This window comes from Hirundo rustica, chromosome 22 (assembly GCF_015227805.2).
Source record: "Hirundo rustica isolate bHirRus1 chromosome 22, bHirRus1.pri.v3, whole genome shotgun sequence".
Classification (NCBI taxonomy): Eukaryota; Metazoa; Chordata; class Aves; order Passeriformes; family Hirundinidae; genus Hirundo; species Hirundo rustica.
In genome coordinates, this window is record NC_053471.1 from 5,986,763 (window position 1) to 6,013,629 (window position 26,867).

At 47.2% G+C, this 26,867-nt stretch overlaps 2 protein-coding genes across 2 annotated transcripts; one reads left to right on the plus strand and one right to left on the minus strand.

Annotated features, from left to right (window-relative positions):
- Nucleotides 1–8,476: 8,476 nt before the first annotated feature.
- Nucleotides 8,477–11,307, minus strand: B3GALT6 (beta-1,3-galactosyltransferase 6). Its single transcript, XM_040084537.2, has one exon. The coding sequence runs from the start codon at nucleotides 11,305–11,307 to the stop codon at nucleotides 10,291–10,293; it is 1,017 nt and encodes a 338-aa protein (XP_039940471.1). The 3' UTR covers nucleotides 8,477–10,290.
- A 1,588-nt stretch (nucleotides 11,308–12,895) lies between these two features.
- SDF4 (stromal cell derived factor 4) lies at nucleotides 12,896–26,264 on the plus strand. The gene is made up of 7 exons (XM_040084737.2): nucleotides 12,896–13,017; nucleotides 13,816–14,190; nucleotides 18,196–18,332; nucleotides 18,723–18,836; nucleotides 21,625–21,783; nucleotides 23,583–23,758; nucleotides 24,515–26,264. The coding sequence occupies exons 2-7, from the start codon at nucleotides 13,847–13,849 to the stop codon at nucleotides 24,689–24,691; spliced, it is 1,107 nt and encodes a 368-aa protein (XP_039940671.1). The 5' UTR covers nucleotides 12,896–13,017; nucleotides 13,816–13,846; the 3' UTR covers nucleotides 24,692–26,264.
- Nucleotides 26,265–26,867: the final 603 nt, after the last annotated feature.

Below are 26,867 nucleotides of genomic sequence, written 5' to 3' on the forward strand. Positions count from 1 at the left end.
GGGACACAATTCCCTCTCCCATTTTGGGACACAATTCCCTCTCCCATTTTGGGACACAATTCCCTCTCCCATTTTGGGACACAGTTCCCTCTCCCATTCCAGGACACAGTTCCCTCTCCCACTCTGGGACACAGTTCCCTCTCCCACTCTGGGACACAATTCCCTGTCCTGGCCCGGGACACAATTCCCTCTCCCACTCCGGGACACAATTCCCTCTCCCATTCCAGGACACAGTTCCCTCTCCCACTCTGGGACACAATTCCCTCTCCCATTTTGGGACACAATTCCCTCTCCCACTCTGGGACACAATTCCCTCTCCCACTCTGGGACACAATTCCCTCTCCCATTTTGGGACACAATTCCCTCTCCCGCTCCGGGACACAATTCCCTCTCCCACTCCAGGACACAATTCCCTCTCCCACTCCGGGACACAATTCCCTCTCCCATTCCAGGACACAATTCCCTCTCCCACTCTGGGACACAATTCCCTCTCCCATTTTGGGACACAATTCCCTCTCCCACTCTGGGACACAATTCCCTCTCCCACTCTGGGACACAATTCCCTCTCCCATTTTGGGACACAATTCCCTCTCCCGCTCCGGGACACAATTCCCTCTCCCACTCCGGGACACAATTCCCTCTCCCATTCCAGGACACAGTTCCCTCTCCCACTCTGGGACACAATTCCCTCTCCCACTCCGGGACACAATTCCCTCTCCCATTCCAGGACACAATTCCCTCTCCCACTCTGGGACACAATTCCCTCTCCCATTTTGGGACACAATTCCCTCTCCCACTCTGGGACACAATTCCCTCTCCCACTCTGGGACACAATTCCCTCTCCCGCTCCGGGACACAATTCCCTCTCCCACTCCGGGACACAGTTCCCTCTCCCATTTTGGGACACAATTCCCTCTCCCATTCTGGGACACAATTCCCTGTCCCGTTTTGGGACACAATTCCCTCTCCCACTCCGGGACACAATTCCCTCTCCCATTTTGGGACACAATTCCCTCTCCCATTTTGGGACACAATTCCCTCTCCCACTCCGGGACACAATTCCCTGTCCCGTTTTGGGACACAATTCCCTGTCCCACTCCAGGACACAATTCCCTCTCCCATTTTGGGACACAATTCCCTCTCCCATTTCGGGACACAATTCCCTCTCCCATTCCAGGACACAGTTCCCTCTCCCACTCCGGGACACAATTCCCTCTCCCACTCCGGGACACAATTCCCTCTCCCACTCCAGGACACAATTCCCTCTCCCACTCCGGGACACAATTCCCTCTCCCATTTTGGGACACAATTCCCTCTCCCATTCCAGGACACAATTCCCTCTCCCACTCCAGGACACAATTCCCTCTCCCATTTTGGGACACAATTCCCTCTCCCATTTTGGGACACAATTCCCTCTCCCATTTTGGGACACAATTCCCTCTCCCATTCCAGGACACAATTCCCTCTCCCACTCTGGGACACAATTCCCTCTCCCACTCCGGGACACAATTCCCTCTCCCATTCCAGGACACAATTCCCTCTCCCATTTTGGGATACAATTCCCTCTCCCATTTTGGGATGAATTCCCTCTCCCAGCCCGGGATGAATTCCCTGTCCTGGCCCGGGACACAATTCCCTCTCCCACTCTGGGACACAATTCCCTCTCCCACTCCGGGACACAATTCCCTCTCCCACTCCAGGACACAATTCCCTCTCCCACTCCGGGACACAATTCCCTCTCCCATTTTGGGACACAATTCCCTCTCCCATTCCAGGACACAATTCCCTCTCCCACTCCGGGACACAATTCCCTCTCCCATTCCAGGACACAATTCCCTCTCCCACTCCGGGACACAATTCCCTCTCCCATTCCAGGGCACAATTCCCTCTCCCATTCCGGGACACAATTCCCTCTCCCATTTTGGGACACAATTCCCTCTCCCACTCCGGGACACAATTCCCTCTCCTGGCCCGGGACACAATTCCCTGTCCCACTCTGGGACACAATTCCCTCTCCCATTTTGGGACACAATTCCCTCTCCCATTTTGGGACACAATTCCCTCTCCCATTTTGGGACACAATTCCCTCTCCCATTTTGGGACACAATTCCCTCTTCCACTCCGGGACACAATTCCCTCTCCCACTCCAGGACACAATTCCCTCTCCCACTCCGGGACACAATTCCCTCTCCCACTCCGGGACACAATTCCCTCTCCCATTTTGGGACACAATTCTCTCTCCCATTTTGGGACACAATTCCCTCTCCCACTCCAGGACACAATTCCCTCTCCCACTCCGGGACATAATTCCCTCTCCCACTCCGGGACACAATTCCCTCTCCCACTCCGGGACACAATTCCCTGTCCCATTTTGGGACACAATTCCCTCTCCCACTCCGGGACACAGTTCCCTGTCCCACTCCGGGACACAATTCCCTCTCCCCTTTTGGGACACAGTTCCCTCTCCCACTCCGGGACACAATTCCCGCTCCGGCCGGCGCGGTGTGGATGGAGCCGCTCCCGTTCCCTGGTGGCGGCGCTTCCCTCCCGCCAGGCTGGAGCCATCCCCCGGAGCAGCCGCTGCCCTCAACGGCTCCTCTGTGCCGGTGACACTGGGCCCTTTGATGCAGCAGCCCGGGACGGTTCCAGCAGCGGGGATTAAATATCCCAAATATCCCAATTAGCGCAATCCGTAATTAGCGGGGCTGGGCCCTCTCCAACATTCCCCAAGGACGAGGGAGGGGCGCGGCGGGAGGATGCTGCAGCCGTTATTTTGGTGGATGGGAGCGATGGAAAATCCACTGCCCGGCCCGAATCCCCCCCATCCCAGAGGGATGGGAAAATGGGATGTCGGGACTCGGGCTTGGCAGCAAATTTCGATTTGTTAACCCTCTGCTTTGTTGAGAGGAGGCTAAATAAGTAGAAATAATTGAAAACATTTGAAATATTTAAAGGACGAATCCCGATAAATTTGCCCAGCAAAGTTCTTTCTGTTAATATAATATAAGGAATTAATTAATTCGTGTTCCCTGTCCTGTCCAAGCCCCCAAACACAGGATTTTCCCTCTGAATTCCCACTTCTTTATGGGAATGAGAGGGGAAAAGCTCCGGCAGGAAGTTTTGAGTCCTCGAATCCATAGGAATGTTCAGATTCTCTCCAGTTCTGGCTGGAAATCCAGGCGGGTTCCTGGCTGTGCTCTCGAGGATCCCAATCCCCGCCAGATTCGGGAATCAAAGGCTGGAAAAGCCCTTTAGGATCCGCAAATCCAGCCAGGAAACACCTGGATGCTGCTGTTCCCCCGGGGCAGCTCCAATTAAATTCTCCTTGCCCAAGTATTTTCCCTGGATTGTTCTGGATTTGTCCGGAAAAAAAAAAAAGAAAATAATAATAAAAAAAAAAAAAAAAAAAAAAAAAAAAAAAAAAGGGGAAAAAAATTTTCCTTGAACCTGGATCCCCCATTCATAACCAGGGCGCTCCCAAGAACCCTTTAAAGGATAATTTCATCCCAATCTCTATCCTTAATTTTCTCCTCCACCTTCCCTTTTCCTGCTCTGCAAAGCCAGGGAGGGGAACGGGCAAAGCTGTGGAAAAACGTTGGATTTAAAGCGTTAAAAAAGGACAGAAACCCCAAAAAATTCCTGGCTTTCAAATCAGCCTCGGCGTTGTTGTTTAGGAGCCTCGTTCCAGCCCATTTGAGGGACGAAAGCCAAGGGAAATGAGCTGCTTGATGTCTGGAAAGCCGTGGAAAAGCAATGGAAAAGCCTCCCATGGAAAGGGAAGCGGTGGGATAAACACTCCCTGATTGCAGGGAATGGCCGCGGGGAAAGGGATAATTCAAGGAATGGGGACACTCGGAATCAAGGAATTAGGGAATATCCCGAGCTGGAAGGATCCTCGGGATCAGAGTCCAACTCTTATCCCAGCCCAGGACGCCCCAAAATCCCACCTGGGAGCGTTTTCCAAACCCCCCGGAGCTGCGGCAGCCTCGGGAATGTGACATTCCCTGAGGATCCTGCTCTCCCTCGGGGGGAGGAAGCTTTCCCTGATATCCAGGAAGCTTTTCCCCAGATCCAGGAATCTTTCCAGCAGGGATGCTGGGAGGGGAGGGCGAGCCTGGGGGTTCCCTGGTGACGGGAATTTTAGGACCTGGATGAACTGGAAGCAGCTCCCTTCGGCTCCAGAATTCCTGGGGGAACCGGCCTGGAATTTTCATCCCATTAGCAAGGACAAAACCTTCCCATCAGACCTGGTGAACATTCCTAAAGCTGGGTTTTCCTGGGATATTTTTTTCTGCATAATCCCACTGTCCTGCTGCTGCTGCTGCCTCAGCATCTCCCAATTCCCCAATCCAGGAATTCGCAGCCATTCCCGACCTGCTCCTGGCTCCTGCCTTTCCTTTTCCTTCCCAATCCACGGAGAAATCCCTGATCGATACGGGGCGAATGCGGAGGGAGGGAGGGAAATCGGGGGCCTTTGATGTCTGATTTCATCTGGAAGGCATCGAGAGCCAAATGTTTTTGGGATAAACAACAGTCGGGAGCAGGGAATGAGCGGATCCCCGCGGATGAAGCCAGGGGAGCGGGGTGATCCCAAGAATTCCGCGGCTCTGTCGCCCCGGCACACCGAGGGGAGGCAGGATCGCTGCCAATCCCGGGATAATCAACGCTGGAAAAACCCCCGGAGGTGGGAGCAGGCCGGGTTATTCAGGGATTTCTCCGCTTGGATCTGAAAACTTCCAACGCTGGAATGTTTCCACGAGCTCGCTGGGAGAGCTGATCCGAGAATTCACGGCGGGGATGAGGAGGAAAATTCCTTTCGACCCAGTCTGAGCCCCTCCCGTGCCCCCGTGCCCATCCTCCTGCCATGGCCACTGCCGAGAGCTGGGATCTGTCCCCAGATTCCCTCAGGAATTTGAAGCTTGGAATTAATCCCTCTCCAAGTTTTTCCAATCCAGGTTTATTTTCCTCCAGGCGATGCCTGAGGTTCCCGGCCAGGATCAGGACACCCTGACTCCGCTCGGGAATTGCTTTTCCAGCCTCCTGCCCCTAAAACACGGCTCTGTTTATTCCCTGCCTCTTTCCCAGAAGGAATTCCAGCCGGGAGCTGCTGCTGGGACACTCCGTGGAAGATAAAACCCCTCTTGGAATGGAGGCAGATCCCTTTTCCCCCTCATTCCTGAGCCTTTTCCCCTCCGTTCTTCCCCATCCGCCTCCCCCCAGGGGGAAGCCGGCGGGGCCGATCCCGGGATCCCACCCCTTGCAATATTTATGGATTTCCTTGGAGACAGAACTCTTCGGGAGCCCTCAGCTCCCCGGGCTCAGGTTTTGGGATTGATTTCGGCGTCTCCAGCCGGTCTGAGCCTGAAAATAGCCACGGAGCCTGATCTTATCAGCAGCTCTTGGAGACTCCGATCGTCTCCTCCCGCGGCTCCCGAGAAACCCGATCCCGGTTTTTGTTTTCTTATCCCTCTGCCCGTCCCCAGAAACCTCGGAGCGTCTCGGGAGCCAGGCTGGAATTTTATAAAGTGGAAGGTAATCGGGCTCTTCCCGACATCCAGGCAGGCCGGCATCCCAAATTCTTCGGGATGGGCGCCGGAGGGGAACGGTTCGGTACCAAGGGTCTGAGGGAGAAACTGAGGCAAAAATTCCATTTTAGCATCTCTTCCCGCTCAATTCCTTTGGAATTACGGATCCACGGCACCAGGCCGGGATTTGGGAAGCCTGTCCATGGATATGGAGTGGGAGATTCCAGGACCTCATTCCCTAAATCCAGCCAGGCTTGCATCCCAAAGCCTTTGGGATCAGCGCCTGAGGGCAATCATTTTTTCCCAAAGTTCTGATGGAGAAACTGAGGCAAAAATTCCCTTTTATCATCTCTTCCCGCTCAATTCCCTTGGAATTACGGATCCACAGCACCAGGCCGGGGTCAGCTCGGATATTTGGGAATATTTCCTCCCTGAAAGAGTGGCCGAGCACTGGCATGGGCTGCTCAGGGAACTGGTGGAGTTCCCATCCCTGGAATGTCCCAACCCCCTGCGGATCAGCTTCCCAAAAACCCATGGATGCGGCACCTGGGGACACGGTTTCGTGGTGGCTGGGGTCCTGCTGGGATTCAAACCTTGGAAGGTTTTTTCCAGCCTTAATTCCAAGATTCCAGGGAGCAGCGGAGTGATCCCCACCCCGCAGAACAGAAGGAAAAAACCCAGAACTTCCTCCCGGCCAGGAATCCCGATGGAATTCAAGGCTGGGAACAATAAAAGCGGGATAACCCCGACTTTCCCAAGTTTTTGTGCACAGCACGTGAAATTGGGAAAACCCTGGTGGGGCCGAAGATTCTCCCGAGGGTTTTTTGCAGCAGGATTTGGGAAGGGACAGCGGGATGTGCGGAGACGCTCCGGACTCCGAGGAGCGGCAAATCCCAGCAGGAAAATTCACCCAGGAAACGGCAAAAACCTCCCCAAAATCAACCAGCCCCAGCCTGGGATTTGAGCTCAGCAAAGCCACGGATCCCGCCTGGATCCGGCCCATTCCCACTCATTTTTGTGGGATTGGGGCATGGAAAGAAGGAGAAATAAGAGAAAATCAGGATTGGCCCCAAATTCCAGCTCTTAGCACCTCAACCGTCGGGATTTTGGCAGATCCAGATCCATAATCCTGGCTGGAGTCCTTCCCTAAAATCAACATCTAAAGTAAATATTTGGAATTCTCCCGGCCAGGATTAGCTCTGGATGAATGGTTTTTTTCCAGTGGTTTGTGCTGTGATGATTCCAAGCCCTTTGGCACCATCCCAAATCCATCGATCACCGGCGAACGCCGCCGCTTCCCTTGATTCCGAAAGCAGGGAATTGTTCCTTTCCCAGCCTTTTTTGGTCCCTCCTGGGTCCTGCACTTTGCGGGAGCCGCTCCACTCGGCCAGAGCCGGGGAGCGGAAAATAAACAGCGCTCGCATTCCCGGGATTTCGGCTGTCCAGGGAAGCAGGGAATGCCGGGGACCACCAGAAAGCGGCAATTGTGGTTTTCCACGAGGGGAAAACGCGACTTCCCAATTTCCCGGATATTCCTCGGCACCCCCAGAGCTCTTTGGATCTGCGGGATCGTGGATTTCTGAGTTTTCCTCAAAATTTGGGTCAGTGTCCGGATTTTTCCACTTTTTTTCCAGGTTTTTCCATGTTTTTTCCATGTTTTTTCCATGAGGAGATGTTCCTCAAATATAACAAAAAATCTAATTTTCCCTTAAATTCCAGCATCTAACCCAGGTGAATCTTCCCGTTGAAAATAAACTGGGATTAATTCCCAATCCCAGAAAAAAAATCCCCCGGGAAGCTCCTGGCGTGCGGATAATTTTTAATAGGAATTTTTCGATTCCTACAGAGTTTTTAATCATCCCAAAAATTGGAGCAGGGGTCCCACATGGACAGGTTTGGGAATTAAAACCCTTTGGAAATTCCAGGGAAAGGTTTCCTTTTGGAAAACGAAATTTCCCAGCTCAAATCCATGGAATTTTCAGCCGAGGAAACCCCAGAAATTCTTGATTAAAAGGGGACACAGGGGCTGGGATTTCGGGTGGAGTTGTTCCATTAAAAAAATCCCAGAATGCTTTAAATTATTTCAATTCAATTTTATTAATTTTATTATTTTCTCCTGCATTTGGGGGGCTTTTTTTTTGGGGGGGGGTTCTACAAAAGTTTCCCTTCATGCTTCCACATTAATTTTCCATCAATTCCATGGAAAAACACGGCGGCTCCATCCTCAATAATTCCCTCATAATTCCCTTTTTTATTTTAATTGGAAAACTTTTTCCTTTCCCTTTTTCCCCCCCCCCAATTATTTTATGTCAAAATCAGAGAGCACCACCCGATTTTAGCCTCAAACGTCTGGGTTTGGACAATTAAATTCTTTTTTTTAAAAAAGGAATTCACACTTCCAAAGGCTTGGAGTGACATCTAGCGACTGCCTGGGACAGGCAGGAAAATTTGGGAATAAATTCCCAAAGCATCCCTTCGCTTCAACAGCAAAATCTCGACGTTATTCCCAAATATTTATGGGGAAAAAAAAAAAGGATTGTTTTAATTTCTGAGGGAAGTCTGAGTTCTTCGTGTGAGCGTGGAATGTTTGAAATTTGGAGGAAAATCGATTTAAAAAAAAAAAAAAAAATATTGGAATGCTGGGGATTAAAGATTCCAAGGAAATCAAAATAATTTGGCCTCATCCTCATCTGATTTTGCTTCCCAGGTGGGATTTTCCAGGGAAAATAAAGGGGAAAGGTGGATAAAATAATGGGAAAAATGATGTGGATTCTGGGAATATATGGATTTATTTGGTTTTCCTGGGAGAAAAAGGGTAAAGGTGGATAAAATAATGGGAAAATGGATGTTTTTCTGGGAATAAACGGATTTATTTGGAATTTCCGTGGGAAAATAAAGAGAAAACACTGGCAAGAATTATAAATAAATATAATTATAAATAAATATTCACATTACAGGTAATTTATCACGGTACAGACAACATTAATGACCCTCAGATGGCAAATGGATGTTTAAAAAACTGGAATTTGCTGTCGTCTTGGAAAACCCCTGGTTTGGAATAGGATATTCTGGGACAAAATACTCCCTGGTAACGCCTAGGCATGCATTATACTAATAATTATAATTATTTTAATGATAATTATAATACTTGAGCTGCTCATGCTAAAAGAATTGAGTTTTTTGCAGGATTTTAGTTTTGTTTTAGGAGGGAGCCAAAGCCTCAATATTTTCAAAATTAAAAAAAAAAAAAATCTGAAGATTTTGAATCTTCAATAATTAAACAATAATAATAATTAAAAAAAAGCCAACGTAATTGATCCCTTTGGTAGCCCTAATTCCCGAAATTCCTGATTTTGCTAAGAAGCAAAAAGAACGAGGAAATTGGCACTTTTGTTAATTTCCTGTTTTTCTTTGCCATTTTTCTCTTCCAGAGTTGGGAACGGAACGGGGATGAAAGTGCTGAGTGCAACAGACTCCAAAAGCAAAACGACGACCACAAAAAGAGACACGGAAAAAAGGAAATTTCCCATTTCTACAGGAAAAACCGCTCACGCTGCACGAGCAGCAGCGGGCACAGGGGGCTGGAAAGATTCCGGAGCAGCTGCCACTGGAAAATGTCGGAATTCCAGGTCTGGAGATAAAGAAATCGCGTCTGAGTCCTGCCTGAGCTCTGATTATTTGGGTGCAACCAGGGCTGAGGGGAAAATCCCACTTGTGGATGTGTCACTGAGAATTCATCCCATTTTGGTTCCTCTGCAAGGAGTTGTTGGAGAGGAGGAGGGAATTCCCCCAGCTTTGAGCACCTTAAATGTGATTTTTTTGTTTTCGTGTGCTGGAAGGAGAAATCAAGTTCTCAAAGTTGGATTTTTGGGGTGAGTGGAACCTTTTTCTCTTGGCTACACAAAGTTCACTTTCACACCTTAAATCCCCACCTTTGGGCAAACGTTTTTTGAGCCCCCACTCATCGACTCCTGCTCATTTGTATTAAAAATAAATCTAAATTTGAACGTCCTGGAGCAGCCTTGAGCGTTGGAGGGAAATGAGCTCAAAACAACACCCGGAGGCTTCGCAAAGCCAAATAAAAAAATCTCCCAAAATAAGGGTGAATTCCATTTCTGCCAAAACTCAGGCACCTCCCTTGGGAGCTGCCAGGTGATTTATGAACGTCGCCTTTCAAAGAGCAGCAGGAGACAAATGAACAGATTGAATCGCTCCCTGCTCTGCCAGAGCTGCTCTCCCTGCAGGTATCCCGGGAAAAGCTGATCCCAGATTTTCCTGCCTGTGGCAACAACCTGCTCCCTCGGGAATAACCTGCTCCCGGTTTGGGCTCTTCTCTCCGTGCCAAGCTGGCGCTTCCTTGCCAAGGGATAAACAGCAGCCTCATTTCAGTCTTACCAGCATCAAAACCCAGCGTGACCTTTAGCAAATAAACCTCCGAATCCGTTCCAACTTTTCACTCCGGCTCTCTCCCTCCTGTTTTTTTCCTACTCTCTGTGTTTTGCCACCTTTTATTTGCCCTCGATCCTGGCATTTGACCTTTTTCTGTGCTTTCTGTCACCTGTTTTATTATGTTTTTTTTTTTTTTTTTTAAGCATCTCGAACCATGCCACGTCAGCAGCTCCCGGGGAGTCCCGGGGGCGAGGGGGGGCGACAGAATGAGTCGTGCAAAATCTTTTTTTAAGAGTAATTAACCCCCGGTTAATGGGATTCTCCCCGTGTAACAGCAGCCAGAGTCCATCACGCCGAGGCTTCCTCCCGGGGCTCCTCAGGGGATGCCATCCTTCCTCTGGCAGCACTGCGAGGGCGGCACTCCCCAGTCGTACATGTAGGAAAGCCTGAGTTTAACCTCCTCCTTGCAGAGCCTCCCTTCCTTGGCCAGCGTCTGGTGCTTCTCCAGCATGTCCTCGATGCTCTGCTTGTGCGTCACGATGTACTTGTTGCTGCAGCCGCGCGATTTGTACTCGGTGTCGAAGCGGGGGTCGTGCACCCTCTTGACGTCGACGGGCGCCAGCCACACTCCCAGGGACACGTCCTCGCTCTGCCACAGGTTCAGGTAGTCCCTGCTGAGGCGCAGGTAGCGCACCAGGTCGGCGGAGATCACGTAGCCGCCGCCCAGCGCGTAGGGCAGGTAGTAATCGCACAGCAGCCAGGCGCTCTCCTTCCACTTCCCCCCGGATTTCACCCGCCCGCGGCCCGAGAAGAAGCCCCAGTAGAGGCGCCGCGGCTCCTTGGCCCTCAGCTCCTCCACCAGCACATCCAGGCGCACGAAGGTGTCGTCGTCAGCCTTGAGGGCGAACTGGAAGTCCAGGTGCGCGTCCAGCCACACGTAGGTGGCCAGCACCTTGGCCGTGAGGTTCTCGTAGGAGTCGCGCAGCTCGGGCAGCAGCAGCAGGTCGCGGTGGCGGCTGTGCTCCAGCTCCAGGCTCCGCAGCTCCTCGGCGCCCAGCCCCGCCGTGCCCACCACGAAGCGGCTCCAGACGCGGCCGTGAGGCGCCTGCCTCGCCGCCGCCATCCAGGTGCTGCGGATGATGCTGCGCCGCTCGCTGTACTTGGGGCCGCTCATCACCACCACGGCCACGAAGGCGCTGCCCTCGGGGGCGGGCGGGGGCGCGGCGCGGGCTCCCCGGCCGGGCTGGCCGTGCGGGAGCGCGGCGGGCGCGGGCGGCGGGCGCAGCCCCTCCGAGGTGCACTTGGCGAGGTAGAGCAGGACGGCGGCGCAGAGCGAGAGCCCGCCCAGCCCCAGCGCGGTGCGGTGCCGGCTCAGCCGCCGCAGCGCCTTCATGGCCGCGGGGCCCCTCAGGGCCGCGCCCACAGGGTTCAGGCGGGCAGGGCGGTTCGGCCCGCGGGAGCGGACACGGGCTTCCCGCGGGAGAGCTCACCGCGCGTCGCTGCCGCGCTGGGCCGCTCTCATGGCTCTCCGGCGCTTTCCGCCTTCTCCGAGGGGAAGCGGCGGCTCCGTCCCGGCTCCTGCCGCGGCTCCGGCGGTTCCCGCACCGGGGGAAGGGGAGGGAGGAGAGGCGGAGCCCGCAGCGCCCGACGCGGCCGCTGCCCTCTTGGAGTAGGGCAAGTGAGGCCGAGGAGGAGACATCTTGGGCTTGGGCGATGCGCTCATGGGATCACGGAACGGGAAAAGGTTGGGATGGACCTCAAAATCCATCCAGCGCCAGCCGCGGCCGTGGGCAGGGACAGCTTCCACTAGCCCGGGTTGCTCCAAGCTTCAGTGTCCAACCTGGCACTGGACACTTCCAGGGATGGGGCAGTCCCAGCTTCTCCGTGCATGGCAGGGGGTTGACATTAGATGCTATTTAATTTATCTTTATTTATCCCAACCCAAACCATTCCACTGTTCAGTGAAAACAGCTACGCACACGCAGCCAGGAAGCAGGAAGAGATGCCCGCGTTAACAACCCAGAAAATGACCGGAACAGGAGGAAAACGCTCCTTTGCCCCGTGTCACAGCGGCTGCCCTCACTCATTGAGGATGGCGCCTGCCCTCACTCACTCAGGATGGCGCCTGCCCTCACTCATTGAGGATGGCGCCTGCCCTCACTCATTGAGGATGGCGCCTGCCCTCACTCAGGATGGCGCCTGCCCTCACTCACTGAGGATGGCTCCTGCCCTCACTCACTGAGGATGGCGCCTGCCCTCATGAGGATGGCGCCTGCCCTCACTCACTGAGGATGGCGCCTGCCCTCACTCAGGATGGCGCCTGCCCTCACTCAGGATGACGCCTGCCCTCACTCATTGAGGATGGCGCCTGCCCTCACTCACTGAGGACGGCGCCTGCCCTCACTCAGGATGGCGCCTGCCCTCACTCATTGAGGATGGCGCCTGCCCTCACTCACTCAGGATGGCGCCTGCCCTCACTCACTGAGAATGGCGCCTGCCCTCACTCACTGAGAATGGCGCCTGCCCTCACTCAGGATGGCGCCTGCCCTCACTCGCTGAGGATGGCGCCTGCCCTCACTCACTGAGGATGGCGCCTGCCCTCACTCGCTGAGGATGGCGCCTGCCCTCACTCACTGAGGATGGCGCCTGCCCTCACTCGCTGAGGATGGCGCCTGCCCTCACTCGCTGAGGATGGCGCCTGCCCTCACTCGCTGAGGATGGCGCCTGCCCTCACTCATTGAGGATAGCACCTGCCCTCACTCAGGATGGCGCCTGCCCTCATGAGGATGGCGCCTGCCCTCACTCGCTGAGGATGGCGCCTGCCCTCACTCATTGAGGATAGCACCTGCCCTCACTCAGGATGGCGCCTGCCCTCACTCAGGATGGCGCCTGCCCTCCCCTGCCATGGCGGCCGCGCCCTCCCGCCGCGCGGCGCGGTGACAAAACTTCCGCCTGCTCCCGCCTCCCTCCGCCCTGGCAGCGCCGGGCTCCGTCAGGGGCCGTCGCGGGCCGCGGGCGCTCAGGGGCGGCCGGGCCCGGGCTCAGCGTCCCCGCGGCCGGCAGGGGCTCGGGGCAGGGAGCGCTCGCTCCGTGCCGGCTCTGGGTGAGTGCGGGCGGCTCCTCCCGCGGGCGGGCTGGGGGGCGCCGAGGGCTCGGAGGGGTTTGGGTTCCTTCGCGCGCTCTCGGTTGGATTTGGGATTTTTTTATTATTATTATTATTTTTTTTTAATTATTATTGTTATTTTTCTCCCCTGGAATTGGGCGGGATGATCGCTGTGGGTCACTTCCAGGGCAGGGTGTTCTGATTCTGTGGCTCGGTGACAGCTCCTCCCCGGCGCTGTTTCCTGGGTGTTTCCAGCTCCGCTTTCTCTTGGATCTGAGCGTATTTCCTTCAGTCATCCCTCTCCAAAAACGCCTTTATTTTTTTTTTTTCCAAAGAGCATTTTTGTTGGCATACTCCTGTGGCTTTTTCTGCGTTTTCAGGGATGTTCCCTTCCCAAGTCCTCTGCAGACTGAAAACGAAAGCGTTAATGCCATATATTTATTATTTAATAGGCTTCTTAAATGTCTGACATCAAAAACTCCTCTGGTTTTGTGTAGGTTTCTCTGAATTTATTGTGTGTAGGGATTTGTATTCAACATACATGTATATATGTATTTTATATACATATAAATAGGTACATATATATGTATATATTTAGGTGCATATAAACAAACAATTGTGTATAGGTTGTTTTAATTTTTAGACCTTCATTAATGACCTCTTGCTTCAGAGTTTACGTATATACATACGTTTACGTGTATATAAATAAATCATCGACATTTCAATTTTTAGACCCTCACTAACGACCTCTTGCCTCGGAGTTTAATTCGCTTTCTCTCCTATTTCCCCCCTCTTCAGATCGTTTCACCCGCAGTGATTTCAGCAGCCGATGAACATAAAGAAAAAAGGGGAAAAAAAAGATAAATTTAAAAAAAACCACCCCAAAATGATGTCAAGGCAAGCTTTCCTCTGCAGCTTGGGCTCCCTTTATTTATCCCTGCTCTTCGTCTTCCTGCTGATGGACGTTTGCGCCAGGCCCGCGAACAATTCCGTGCTGAGGGACGAGAAGGAGCTGCTGCCCCCGGATCACCTGAACGGCGTCAAGATGGAGATGGACGGGCACCTGAACAAGGAGTTCCACCAGGAGGTGTTCCTGGGCAAGGACAGGGACGAGTTCGAGGAGGACTCCGAGCCCAGGAGGAACAGGAGGAAGCTGATGGTGATTTTTTCCAAGTGAGTCGCGGGAAAACGGGGGTAGAAAAAAAAAAAAGGGAAGTTTTGATGGTTCGAACTTGGGGATTCGTGTTTTGAAAATTGGGAATTCATGGTTTTCAAAATTTGGGGGTTTTAATTCATGTTTTTCCAAAATTGGGGCTTTAAAGGATTTCAAAATCAGGGATTTTTATGCTTCAAAATTGGGAATTCATGTTTTTCAAAACTTGGGGATTTTAATTCATGTCTTCCAAACTGGGGCTTTAAAGGATTTCAAAATTGGGAATTCATGTTTTCAAAATTCGGGGATTTTAATTAATATCTTCCAAACTGGGGCTTTAAAGGATTTCAAACTTGGGGACTCATGTTTTGAAAACTGGGGATTCATGTTTTCAAAATTTGGGGATTTTAATTCATGTTTTTCCAAAATTGGGGCTTTAAAGGATTTCAAACTTGGGGATTCGTGTTTTGAAAATTGGGAATTCATGTTTTCAAAATTTGGGTATTTTAATTCATATCTTCCAAATTTGAGGCTTTAAAGGATTTCAAAGTCAGGGATTTTTATGCTTCAAAATTGGGAATTCATGTTTTCAAAATTTGGGGATTTTAATTAATATTTTCCAAACTGGGGCTTTAAAGGATTTCAAACTTGGGGACTCATGTTTTGAAAATTGGGAATTCATGTTTTCAAAATTTGGGGATTTTAATTCATGTTTTTCCAAAATTGGGGCTTTAAAGGATTTCAAAATCAGGGATTCATGTTTTCAAAATTGGGAATTCATGTTTTTCAAAACTTGGGGATTTTAATTCATGTTTTTCCAAAATTGGGGCTTTAAAGGATTTCAAAATTGAGGATTTTAATGTTTCAAAATTGAGGATTTTAATGTTTCAAAAGTTGGGGAACTTTAATTAATATTTCAAAATTTGGGGGGTTTAATATTTGAAAAGTGGGGAATTTTAATTGATGGTTTCAAAGTCAGGGATTTTAATTCACGTTTTTAAAAGTGGAAAGGGAAAAGCCTCACCCTGGCAGTGCTGATTTTGTGGTTTGTGCCCAAATCCTCAATTTCTACGTGGGAAAAAGCAACTCGAAGGTGTGCAAATTAATCTTCCTTTTTTCCTGGTTGCTCAATAATTTCTCCCCCTTGGATTTTCCGTGCTGGAATTGGCGAGGAGGGATTTCCTTCGGATGGGGATGTGCTCCGGTTTTGCGCTAAGTTTGGTTTCAATTGGCAATTTTGAGTTATTTCTTTATTTTTTTGGCTTTTTTTTTTTTTCCCCCCACCCGGAGTTTGGGACTTTTCCTGTTGGGATTTGTGCAAATCCAAGGAAAACACCAAGGAGACAATCCAGGGAAAAGGGGCAGGAAAAGGCGAGGGAAAATGACAGGAAATTTAAAACAAATTGTGATTTCTGCTGACAGAACTTCCAGAGGATGCTGCAGTGGCTAAAAGGGGAGTGTTTCAAGTGAATAATAAATATAAAAAATTGGGGATAACTGCAAATTCCAGCGGTTCAGGAATCCCCAGCAGGAACAGAACAATTCCTCAGAATTCAAAACAAGAAAAGAGAATAAAACGTGGAAATGGAATTTTTTCCTTTAATGGCTTTTAAAAAAAATGAATTAATTTATTTTCTTGGTGGAAAAATACAAAGTTTTATTTGGAGACATTCAAGCGTTTTCTTTTTAATAAAATTTTTCTTTTTCTTTTTTGTTTTTGGCTTTGTTTCAGCACTTGCAGGCACCAGGTGGCAGAGTTGGCTTCATTTGCATTTTTTTTTTTAATTAAAACATCTCCAATTAATACCGCAAGGGGGACGAACTGAGGAGGCTTTCAAGGCTTCATTTGGTGCAAACTTTTCATTAAGAAATAGAGCTCCATTAAAAGAATTGCTAAATAAATAATAGATGATTAATAAAATAATAAATTAATTTAATTTTAAATTTGAATAATAACATTGGAAATGGGGAGTTTGGAGTTCTCCTCAGCAAAGGAGTTCCAGCGAACAGCCAGGATTTAAAAAAAAAAAAATAGGATTTAAAGTAAATTCTTTATTATTTTTGGTTATTCAAACCCCTCACTTCACTGGTAAAATCTGAAATATTTTTAATATTTATTTCTGGATGTTAATTGGAAACATCCAGCTCCTGGTTAGGAAATTTCCATTCCCAAATTCTGATTTTCCCCCCCTGTTTGTTATGAAAGAGGTTCCTTAGGAAGCTGAATTTAATTGGATTTGGCGTCGGTTTCATTCCGAGATTTATTTTAAATTCCCTCAGAGGATCAGATTAAAAATGTAGGGAAGGGGTTTGGGGGATTTGATTGATTTCTAGAGAGAAATCCCAGGAAAATCCAGTAAATCCCAAACTTCCAGATGCTCTGGAATTATTCACGTGGGAGACAAACGCAGAACGTGGTTTTTAATGAACAAAAGCTCCATAAAAATCACAAATAAAATCAAATTGCAGACGTAAATTCTTATTTAACAGAACTGAAAAGAAAGTTTGGAACAGCTTCCCCAGGCCGTGATTTTCACAGGAAAAGTGGGATTGAAAAAATTCCTGTGTCGCTGAAATCCGGATTTGCATGAAACAGAATCCAGCCCTGAAATGATTTGCATCAAAAACTGGAATTTTTTGGGGTAGGAACCTTATGATTTAGGAACCCTGTGTTGATTGAACAGGGGAAAGGAGCCCCAAAAATCTGATTTTTCCTGGCTTTTGGTAGAGAAACCGGCCTGAAATTGGTTTGTTGTCCCTCAGAAAAATTCGGTTCTCCTACAGAATCCACACTCCCCCTGACTCCAAGCTCCCACTTTGTGCTTCCACGCTTTAAATCAGCATTAAAAGGAATTTTCTTCCCTTTTTTTTTTTAATCCTGATTATGATGGGAAATAATTGGAAGGAGGAATTTTGACAGCTCTGATTTGAGGGGGGAAAAAAAAAACCCCAAAATTTGAAAGATTGAGGAGAAAACGCTTTTTATAATCTGATTTTTGAGCCCTCCAGGGCCCGAGTGCATCAGGAGCATCTCAGAGGTGTAAATTGTGACATTTAAACTCCCCAAAGCTGCATTTTTTGGGGTTGTTTTGTCGCTTTTTTTTTCACATTGAGTTGTCATTTCAAGGCAAATCACATCTTGAATATTTCGAGTTTCAATCATAACAACTCAGTGATGCCAAGATAACAAAGGCCAGAGTCACACTGGGGCTTTTTAATTCTGTTTCTTTTTGACTTTTGGGGTTTTTTTAATTGAACAAAGAGTGGGTTGGGGATGCTTTAAATAGAATTTGAAATGGCAACGAAATGAAATCTGGTTTTTTAGTGATATTTTGAATATTTATTTGATGTTGTCCTCAAAAAAAAATAAATAAATAAAAATCCCCCCTCGAAGTGGCAGAAAAATCGATTTATTTTTGGTTTTCAGCTGTAATTTAATTCATTTCCTAATGGAATAAGGATTGGTCAGATGGGATTTTCCTGATCATTTCAATCAGGAAAAATGGAATTCTGCAGCTCTGAATCCAAGAGGTTCCTTGGGAAAGTAAGAGCCAGGCAGAAAAGTCACGCAGAACAAAGGGCTGTGCTGCTTTTAAATGTGTTAAAAATTAAAAATCTCAATTAAATCGAAAAGAAAAAAGAAAAAAAAGAAAAAAAAAAGGGCTTGGAAAGAGAAATTGAGAGGGAGTTCAAGGTCTGGAAGAAATTTTTCCCAGCAGTGACGATTTTGGATTTAGAGTGACCCAAAATCCCATCAGGGATGATCTGTGGGAAAAAATTCCCTCAAAAACATGATTTAATTAAAACAAAAAAAGGTTTATCACTGAATAATAACCAAAATATTGCTCAATTTAATTAAATCCATGGAATTCTTGACATTTAATTCTGCAATAAAGCCTGAGCTGCCGCACAGAGTCAGAAACGCTCTTTTTTTCTGTTCATTTTTAACAAATAAAACGGAATAAACCAGATCTTTCCCTCCCAGACGCTTCCGTTTAAATCCTGGTTTGTTTTTTCCTCCCTAGGGTGGATATAAATAACGATAAAAAAATCAGTGCCAAGGAAATGCAGCGCTGGATCATGGAAAAAACCGACGAGCATTTCCAGGAGGCCGTGGAGGAGAACAAAATGCATTTCCGAGCCGTGGACCCTGATGGGGATGGTAAAATCCACTGGGGTTTTTTTTCCCCTAAAAAATAAAAAAAAAAAAATCACTTTTTCAGTCAATTCTGGGATCCAGAACTTCTTCCTGGGATAAAAGTCAGGTTGGGAATCTCGGATTTTGATTGTTGTGGGCAAGGAGGTGCTGCAGGCAGCTCTTTGTTTCATAAAGGTGTAGGAAAAAAATGGATATAAATCGGATTTTTGGTGAAAAAAAAAAACACCCCAAAATGAGTCAGGTGACAGCTTTTGTGTTGTCCTTGCTAAAATTCAGCGTGGGCTTGTGATGCTGGGCTTAAAAAAAATAGAACAAAAAACACTTCAAAATCGGCTTTTTAAAGAATGAGACCCAAAATTCCTCATTTCAGGCTGAAACCTTCTCCCTTCCCAGGTCACGTGTCGTGGGATGAGTACAGAATTAAATTCTTGGCCAGCAAAGGCTTCAACGAGAAGGAAATTGCCGAGAAAATCAAAAACAACGAGGAACTGAAAATAGACGAAGAAAGTAAGTGCGGGATTTGTGTTCCTCAAACCTGGTGTGAAAATGAAAACGGGAGGGAAACGTTCGGCGAAATAATAAAATTAAAATTCTGCTTTTTTTTTTTCCCCCGCCCCCCTCATCTAAAATTTGCCGTGAAAATGAGGATTTTTAAGAGGAATCGCCCCGTTTCCTCGAGGAAAATTTAAATTTACTGTTAAAGCCAAAGGTTTAAGTCAGGAAACAGGAATTCTGCGGGTTTTTTCCCACCTAAAATGTGCTGTGAAAATGACATTTGTTTTAAAGGGGATCCTGCCTGTTTTTTCCCTTAGAGAAGTATTTAAATTTATTCTAAATGCCCCCAAAAACTGAAGTTAAAAGACAGAAATCCTCCATTCACCCTGACCCAAATCTGCCATGAAAATGCCAATTTTTAAGGGGATTCTCCTTTAAAAAATACTTAAATTTACTGTTAGATTGAAGTCAAAAGACAGAAATCCTCCATTCATCCTGACCAGAACTTGCCATGAAAATTGCAATTTTTAACAGGAATCTCCTTTAAAAAATACTTAAATTTACTGTTGAAGATTGAAGTCAAAAGACACAAATCCTCCATTCCTCCTGACCCGAATCTGTCCTGAAAATTGCAATTTTTAAGAGGAATCTCCTTAAAAAATATATATATTAAAATTCTTTTTAAATGCCCCCAAAAACCGAAGGCAGAAGACAGAAATCCTCCATTCATCCTGACCAGAACTTGCCATGAAAATTGCGATTTTTAACAGGAATCTCCTTTAAAAAATACATTAAATTTCCTCTAAAATCCCTAAAAAAAATGAAGGCAGAAGGCACAGATCCTCCATTCATCCTGACCCGAATCTGTCCTGAAAATTGCAATTTTTAAGAGGAATCTCCTTTAAAAAATACATTAAATTTCCTCTAAAATCCCTAAAAAAAATGAAGGCAGAAGGCACAGATCCTCCATTCATCCTGACCCGAATCTGCCAGGAAAATGCCAATTTTTAAGAAGAATCTCCCTTTTTCCCCCTTTAAAAAACCCGTTGAAATTTCCTGTAAAATCCCCCCTGCACCTTTCCCTTTCCCTGCAGGAATGAGTCATCTCCCAATCGCTTAGGTGACATTTTCCAGTGATTCAAAAACGACCGAAATGCAAATGAAATAAAAAAAAGGAGCTGAGAAATGTGCAGGGAAATCACCTGGGGCTGATGGCAGCTGCTGAGTCAGGGCCCCAGTTCTGCACCTGAGCACCCAAATCTTCGTATGGAAAATCAAATTATTCATCCTCCACTTCCTGAGGGTTTTTTTTTTTTCCTCCTCCAAGCGCTGTAAAAATGATTTTTTTTTTTTTTTTTAATTTATTTTTTTTAAATAAAAACCACCTGAGGGTTTGGAGTTTAAGGCGATTTCTGGAGCAATTTGGATTCCGGGCCGAAATTTGATTTTAATTAATTGATGGTGGTTTCTTGGTTTGATTGTGGGGTGGAATGAAAGAATTCCATGGGATTTTGGTGCTGATTTTTCTGTTTGTGCACCCCTAATTCAACTTTTCTTGCAGCAAAAATATCGAATGTTGTGATAAATAATTATCAGCAGGGTTTAGGCTTAAAAGAACCCCATCATTGATTAAAACAGCTGAGAGCTTCAAATAAAGGGATTGTGACAAATTAAACCCTAAAAATTGATTGTGACAAAGTCTTAGAAGTGGATTGGGACAACTGAAATCCTAAAAACTGGATTGGGACAACTGAAATTCCTCAAAACTGGTTGTGACAACCGAAATCTTAAAGAAGGGATTGGGACAAACCTTAAAAAGGGATTGGGACATTCCAATGGCATTGGGACAATGCCAGTTTTTAAGAGGAATCTCCCTTTTTTTTTCCTCCCTTCGAAAACCATTGAAATTTCCTGTCAAGTCCCCCCTGAACCTTTCCCTTTCCCTGCAGGAGCGAGTCAAGAAAATTTCCTCTAAAATCAGCCCAAAAATCGAAGTCAGAAGGCACAAAAATCCCTTGAGAAGGGATTGGGGCAAACATTAAAAAGGGATTGGGGCAAACCCTGAGAAGGGATTGGGGCAAATCTTAAAAAGAGATTGGGACAAATCTTGAGAAGGGATTGGGGCAAACCTTGAGAAGGGATTGGGGCAAACCTTAAAAAGGGATTGGGACAAATCTTGAGAAGGGATTGAGACAAACCTTGAGAAGGGATTGAGACAAACCTTGAGAAGGGATTGAGACAAACCTTGAGAAGGGATTGGGGCAAACCTTGAGAAGGGATTGGGGCAAACCTTGAGAAGGGATTGGGGCAAACATTAAAAAGGGATTGGGACAAATCCTATAAAGGGATTGGGACAAATCTTAAAAATGGATTGGGACAAACCTTAAAAATGGATTGGGATGAATCTTAAAAAGGGATTGGGACAAATCCTAAAAAGAGATTGGGACAAACCTTGAGAAGGGATTGGGGCAAACCTTGAGAAGGGATTGGGGCAAACCTTGAGAAGGGATTGGGGCAAACCTTGAGAAGGGATTGGGGCAAACCTTAAAAAGCAATTGGGACAAACCTTAAAAAATGTATTGGGATGAATCTTAAAGATGGATGGGGACAAATCCTACAGAGGGGTTGTGCCAAATCCTACAAAGGGATTGTGCCAAATCCTACAAAGGGATTGTGCCAAATCCTACAGAGGGGTTGTGCCAAACCCTACAGAGGGCTTGTTCCAGCTCCCACGGGGGCCGGGGTGAGCCCGGGCGGGTGCGGCCGTGGGCCCTGGGGCTGAGGCGCGGTGCCGTTGCAGCGCAGGAAGTGCTGGACAACCTGAAGGATCGCTGGTACCAGGCGGACAATCCCCCCCCGGACCTGCTGCTGAGCGAGCAGGAGTTCCTGTCCTTCCTGCACCCCGAGCACAGCCGCGGCATGCTGCACTTCATGGTGCAGGAGATCATCCGCGACCTCGGTAAATCCTGGGAATTCCGGGAAGTCGGGGAATTGTATCCATGCATTCCCGTTTTTAACGTGGGTTATGGGCGGGAACAGCCTGGTGCAGTTCCTGTCCTTCCTGCACCCCGAGCACGGCCATGGCTGCTGCACTTCATGGTGCAGGAGATCATCCGCGACCTCGGTAAATCCAGGGAATTCCGGGAAGTCTGGGAATTGTATCCATGGATTCCCATTTTTAACGTGGGTTATGGGCGGGAACAGCCTGGAGGAGTTCCTGTCCTTCCTGCACCCCGAGCACGGCCATGGCTGCTGCACTTCATGGTGCAGGAGATCATCTGCGACCTCGGTAAATCCAGGGAATTCCGGGAATTGTATCCATGCATTCCCGTTTTTAACGTGGGTTTTGGGAGGGAACAGCCTGGAGGAGTTCCTGTCCTTCCTGCACCCCGAGCACAGCCGCAGCATGCTGCACTTCATGGTGCAGGAGATCATCCGGGATCTGGGTAAATCCTGGGAATTCCGGGAATTGTATCCGTGCATTCCCATTTTTAATGTAGGTTTTGGGAGGGAACAGCCTGGTGCAGTTCCTGTCCTTCTGCACCCTGAGCACGGCCATGGCTGCTGCACTTCATGGTGCAGGAGATCATCTGGGTAAATCCTGCGAATTCTGTCCATGGATTCCCAATTTTATGTGGATTTTGGGAGGGGTTTTTGTGAAATGATCTGATTTTATGAGTGAAAAACGCCAATTTTTGGCGTAAATATTGGAATTTTGTGGGGGTTTTTTGTGCATCACGAAATTCGGTTTAAGTTCTGGGTTTTAATTTGGGAATTCTGTCCATGGATTCCCATTTTTAACGTGGGTTTTGGGCGGGAACAGCCTGGAGGAGTTCCTGTCCTTCCTGCACCCCGAGCACAGCCGCACTTCATGGTGCAGGAGATCATCCGCGACCTCGGTAAATCCAGGGAATTCCAGGAATTGTATCCGTGGATTCCCAATTTTATGTGGATTTTGGGAGGGGTTTTCCTGAAATGATCTGATTTTATGAGTGAAAAAGGCAAATTTTTGGTGTAAATACTGGAATTTTGCGGGGTTTTTTATGCATTGTGAAATTCAGTTTCTAGGTTTTCAATTTAATTTCTGGGGTTTCACTTGAGAATTCTTTAGAAGCAAATCTATTTGAGTTTTTTGTGTAGAGTGGGAGGAAATGCCCATTTTCCCAGGAATTAAAGGAATCTATTTGAATTTTTGTGGGAATTGAGCAAACCTGTATGAATTTTTTGCTCAGATCTGGAGGAAATCCCCATTTTTCCAGGAATTAAAGGAATCTATTTGAATTTTTGTGGGAATTGAGCAAAGCTGTATGAATTTTTTGCTCAGATCCGCAGGAAATGCCCGTTTTTCCAGGAATTAAAGGAATCTATTTGAATTTTTGTGGGAATTGAGCAAACCTGTATGAATTTTTTGCTCAGATCCGCAGGAAATCCCCATTTTTCCAGGAATTAAAGGAATCTATTTGAATTTTTGTGGGAATTGAGCAATCTCTATGAATTTTTCGCTCAGATCCGCAGGAAATGCCCGTTTTTCCAGGAATTTAAGGAATCTATCTGAATTTTTGTGGGAATTGAGCAAAGCTGTATGAATTTTTTGCTCAGATCCGCAGGAAATGCCCGTTTTTCCAGGAATTAAAGGAATCTATGTGAATTTTTGTGGGAATTGAGCAATCTCTATGAATTTTTCGCTCAGATCCGCAGGAAATGCCCGTTTTTCCGGGAGCTAAGTGCGCCTGTTTGAAGGCGCGTGTGTTTTCGCAGATCAGGACGGGGATAAGAAGCTGACCCTGTCGGAATTCATCTCCCTGCCCGTGGGCACGGTGGAGAACCAGCAGGCGCAGGACATTGACGACGACTGGGTGAGGGACAGGAGGAAGGAATTCCAGGAGGTCATCGACGCCAACCACGACGGGATCGTCACCATGGAGGAGCTGGAGGTGAATTCCTCGTCCTGCGCAATCCAGTTCGTTCAAAATGCAGCTTGAAAAACCTCCAAAATCGGGGTTTTTTTGGAGTGTTTCGTGAAAAAAATGGGAATATTTCGATTTGATTGGAAGTTCATTGAAAAGAGAGGATTAAAAAACCCCAGAAGGTTCAAATTACGGCTCGATTTAAAAAATACTTAATGATTGAATTTTGGTTTAGTTTGAATTTCGTGTTAATTTCAGTTTAGTTTCGTGTTCATTTCGTGTTCATTTCATTTTAAGTTAAATATATATTAAACCCCCCAAGTAGCTGAGCTGCGGCTCAGTTTCTTGTAAGCATTTCATTAAAAAACGGAATATTTCAATTTAATTTCCCAATAATTTCATTTCCAATTAAATATATTAAACCCCCTGAAACATTTGAATATTCGATCCCAAACACCTCAAGTACAAACTGAAAAAAATCCGGGATTTCTGCAAGAAAACAGGAAAAATCATAGAATTTACGCCCCGAAAATCGATAATTCTTCATTTATTAACTGCAGCTTGATCCCGAGTTCAATTTGCAGCCCAAACTCCCAAAAACACCCCTGAAAAAAATCGGGATTCCTGTCGGAACAGCCGAGAAATGAGGAAAAAACCTTTCCATTCAAACCCTTCTTAAAGACCTTTACCTCCACTTCCCATCCCCTGAGGGCTGGGGGTTTTTTTGAGGGGGGGGAAGCTCCCAAGGTGTTTTGTTTTCCCGTGGTTTTTTTTTTTCCCCAGGAATACATGGATCCCATGAACGAGCACAACGCGCTGAACGAGGCGCGGCAGATGATCGCCGTGGCCGACGAGAACCAGGACCACCACCTGGAGCTGGAGGAGATCCTCAAGTACAGCGAGTACTTCACCGGCAGCAAGCTCATGGATTACGCCCGCAACGTCCACGAGGAGTTCTGAGCTCCCTCCCCGCTCCTGCCGGGACTTCGGTTTGTTCACCCAAAAAAAAAAAAAAAATTAAAAAAAAAAAGACTTCGGCCAAGCCGCAGGAATTCCTCGCTGCCGTCGCCGCTCCTCGCTCGCGGAGGATTCCCGGTTTTCCGTCCGTCCCTGGGATCTGCAGCTCCTTGGAGTGGTTCTTCCCTGCCAGGAGGAATCGTTGGGAATTCTTGGATTCCAGCATTTTTTCCCCCTGCCAGGAGGAATCGTTGGGAATTCTTGGAGTCCAGCATTATTTCCCCCTGCCAGGAGGAATCGTTGGGAATTCTTGGATTCCGGCATTTTTTCCCCCTGCCAGGAGGAATCATTGGGAATTCTTGGATTCCGGTGTTTTCTTTCCCTGCCAGGAGGAATCATTGGGAATTCTTGGATTCCGGTGTTTTCTTTCCCTGCCAGGAGGAATCATTGGGAATTCTTGGATTCCGGCGGTTTTTTCCCCCTGCCAGGAGGAATCATTGGGAATTCTTGGATTCCGGCATTTTTTCCCCCTGCCAGGAGGAATCATTGGGAATTCTTGGATTCTGGTGGGTTTTTTTCCCCCTGCCAGGAGGAATCGTTGGGAATTCTTGGATTCCGTAGGTTTTTTCCCCTGCCAGGAGGAATCGTTGGGAATTCTTGGATTCCGGCATTTTTTCCCCCTGCCAGGAGGAATCGTTGGGAATTCTTGGATTCCGGCGGTTTTTTCCCCCTGCCAGGAGGAATCATTGGGAATTCTTGGATTCCGGCAGGTTTTTTTGTTTGTTTGTTTTCCTTTTTGGTTTGTGGGGGTTTGAATCCAGCTGGAATTGTGGTCGGTCTGAAATATTCCCGTGTTTCCTTCAGCTGCTGATCCCAGGAGGTGCCAAAGAAAAGCTGGGTTTTGGGAAGGGAACGGTGATTCCAAGGCAAGTTTGGCCTCCACACCCAATTCCTTAAAGGTTTCTTTTCCCTCAGCTGCCGATCCGGGGAATCCTAACCAAGAGCTGGATTTGGGGGATTTTGGTGGTTCCAAGGAATGTTTGACCTCCTGGGGAGATCCACCCCCAATTCCGTTTGGGAGGCTCCTTGAATATTCATCCCCTTCTTTGCTTTCTCCAGCTGCTGAAACGGGGAATCCCAAAGAAAAGTTGGATTTGGGGAATTTTGCTCTTTCCAAGGAATGTTTGACCTCCTGGGGAGATCCACGCTCAATCCCAGTGTTTTTCTCAACTTCCTGAAGAGTTTAGTGGGAATTTTTTTGCCTCTTTTTAGGGGGCTGGGGTGTTACAGAAGAAAACTCTTTGGAATTAAATTAATTGAAATGAAAGAAAATTAATTAACATTAATTTAATTTAATACAAAAATGACATTTTTTTGTTGACATCTGCACTGGGAATGGCAGATTATGGCTTTAAAAAATCAGATTTTGGTCGAAAGTCAAACAGTTTGGAAGTTTTTGGGGGGGAATTTAAGCTGTTGGACAGAGCAGTGGGAATTCCCATGGAGTCTGATGGCTGCTTAATTAAAATTCACTGCTAAAATTAATGAGCTCTGTGCTAATAAATGCTGTTCATGAGCTGCTAGTGATGATTTGGGGGAATTCCAGGTCTTGGGTGAGCTCTTGAAAGCAGCTCTGTCCCAGATAAAATGGATTTTTCCTCTGCTTCCATCTTTCCTGGGAAAAACCCCTCTTTGGGAAAGAATTCCTGAAAATCGGAGATGTTCTATTTGATTAAATTTATTCTTAATATAATGTAAATACAGGAGTTGCTGTCCCTCTTTCCCTTTTCCTGCTCTTTATTCGACGTTTTTATTAAATTCCTTGGATAAAAGGTTTTTATCTCCATATTTTATTTTGGTTTTCCATTAAATATTTCTTTCCATGCTTTGGAACTTCTGCTGCTTTTAAGGGGGGAAATAAGAGGAATAAATTCCATGGATCATCTCCTATAAAATGAGTTTAAACACAAAAAAATCCAGTAAAACAAGCTAATAATTGTAATTTATTTCTCAAGAGATCTTGCCAACACCACCCTAAATCAATTTTGGGACAACATGAGCACGGAATCTCTAATTCCCACTATTTTCTGGAGTCAGCGAAGGTAAAGCTGGAATTCCAGGGCGCTGAAACACCTAAAATTGAGATCCTGGATCCAATTCTAACGGGCTGGGAAATAAA

Excerpts from the sequence above, each read along its gene's own strand:
- B3GALT6 (XM_040084537.2), bottom strand. The coding sequence starts at position 11,307 with ATGAAGGCGCTGCGGCGGCTGAGCCGGCACCGCACCGCGCTGGGGCTG.
- SDF4 (XM_040084737.2), top strand. The coding sequence starts at position 13,847 with ATGAACATAAAGAAAAAAGGGGAAAAAAAAGATAAATTTAAAAAAAAC. Across the intron at positions 18,837-21,624 it reads ACTGAAAATAGACGAAGAAA|CGCAGGAAGTGCTGGACAAC; the intron begins GTAAGTGCGGGA and ends GTGCCGTTGCAG. Across the intron at positions 21,784-23,582 it reads GGAGATCATCCGCGACCTCG|ATCAGGACGGGGATAAGAAG; the intron begins GTAAATCCTGGG and ends GTGTTTTCGCAG.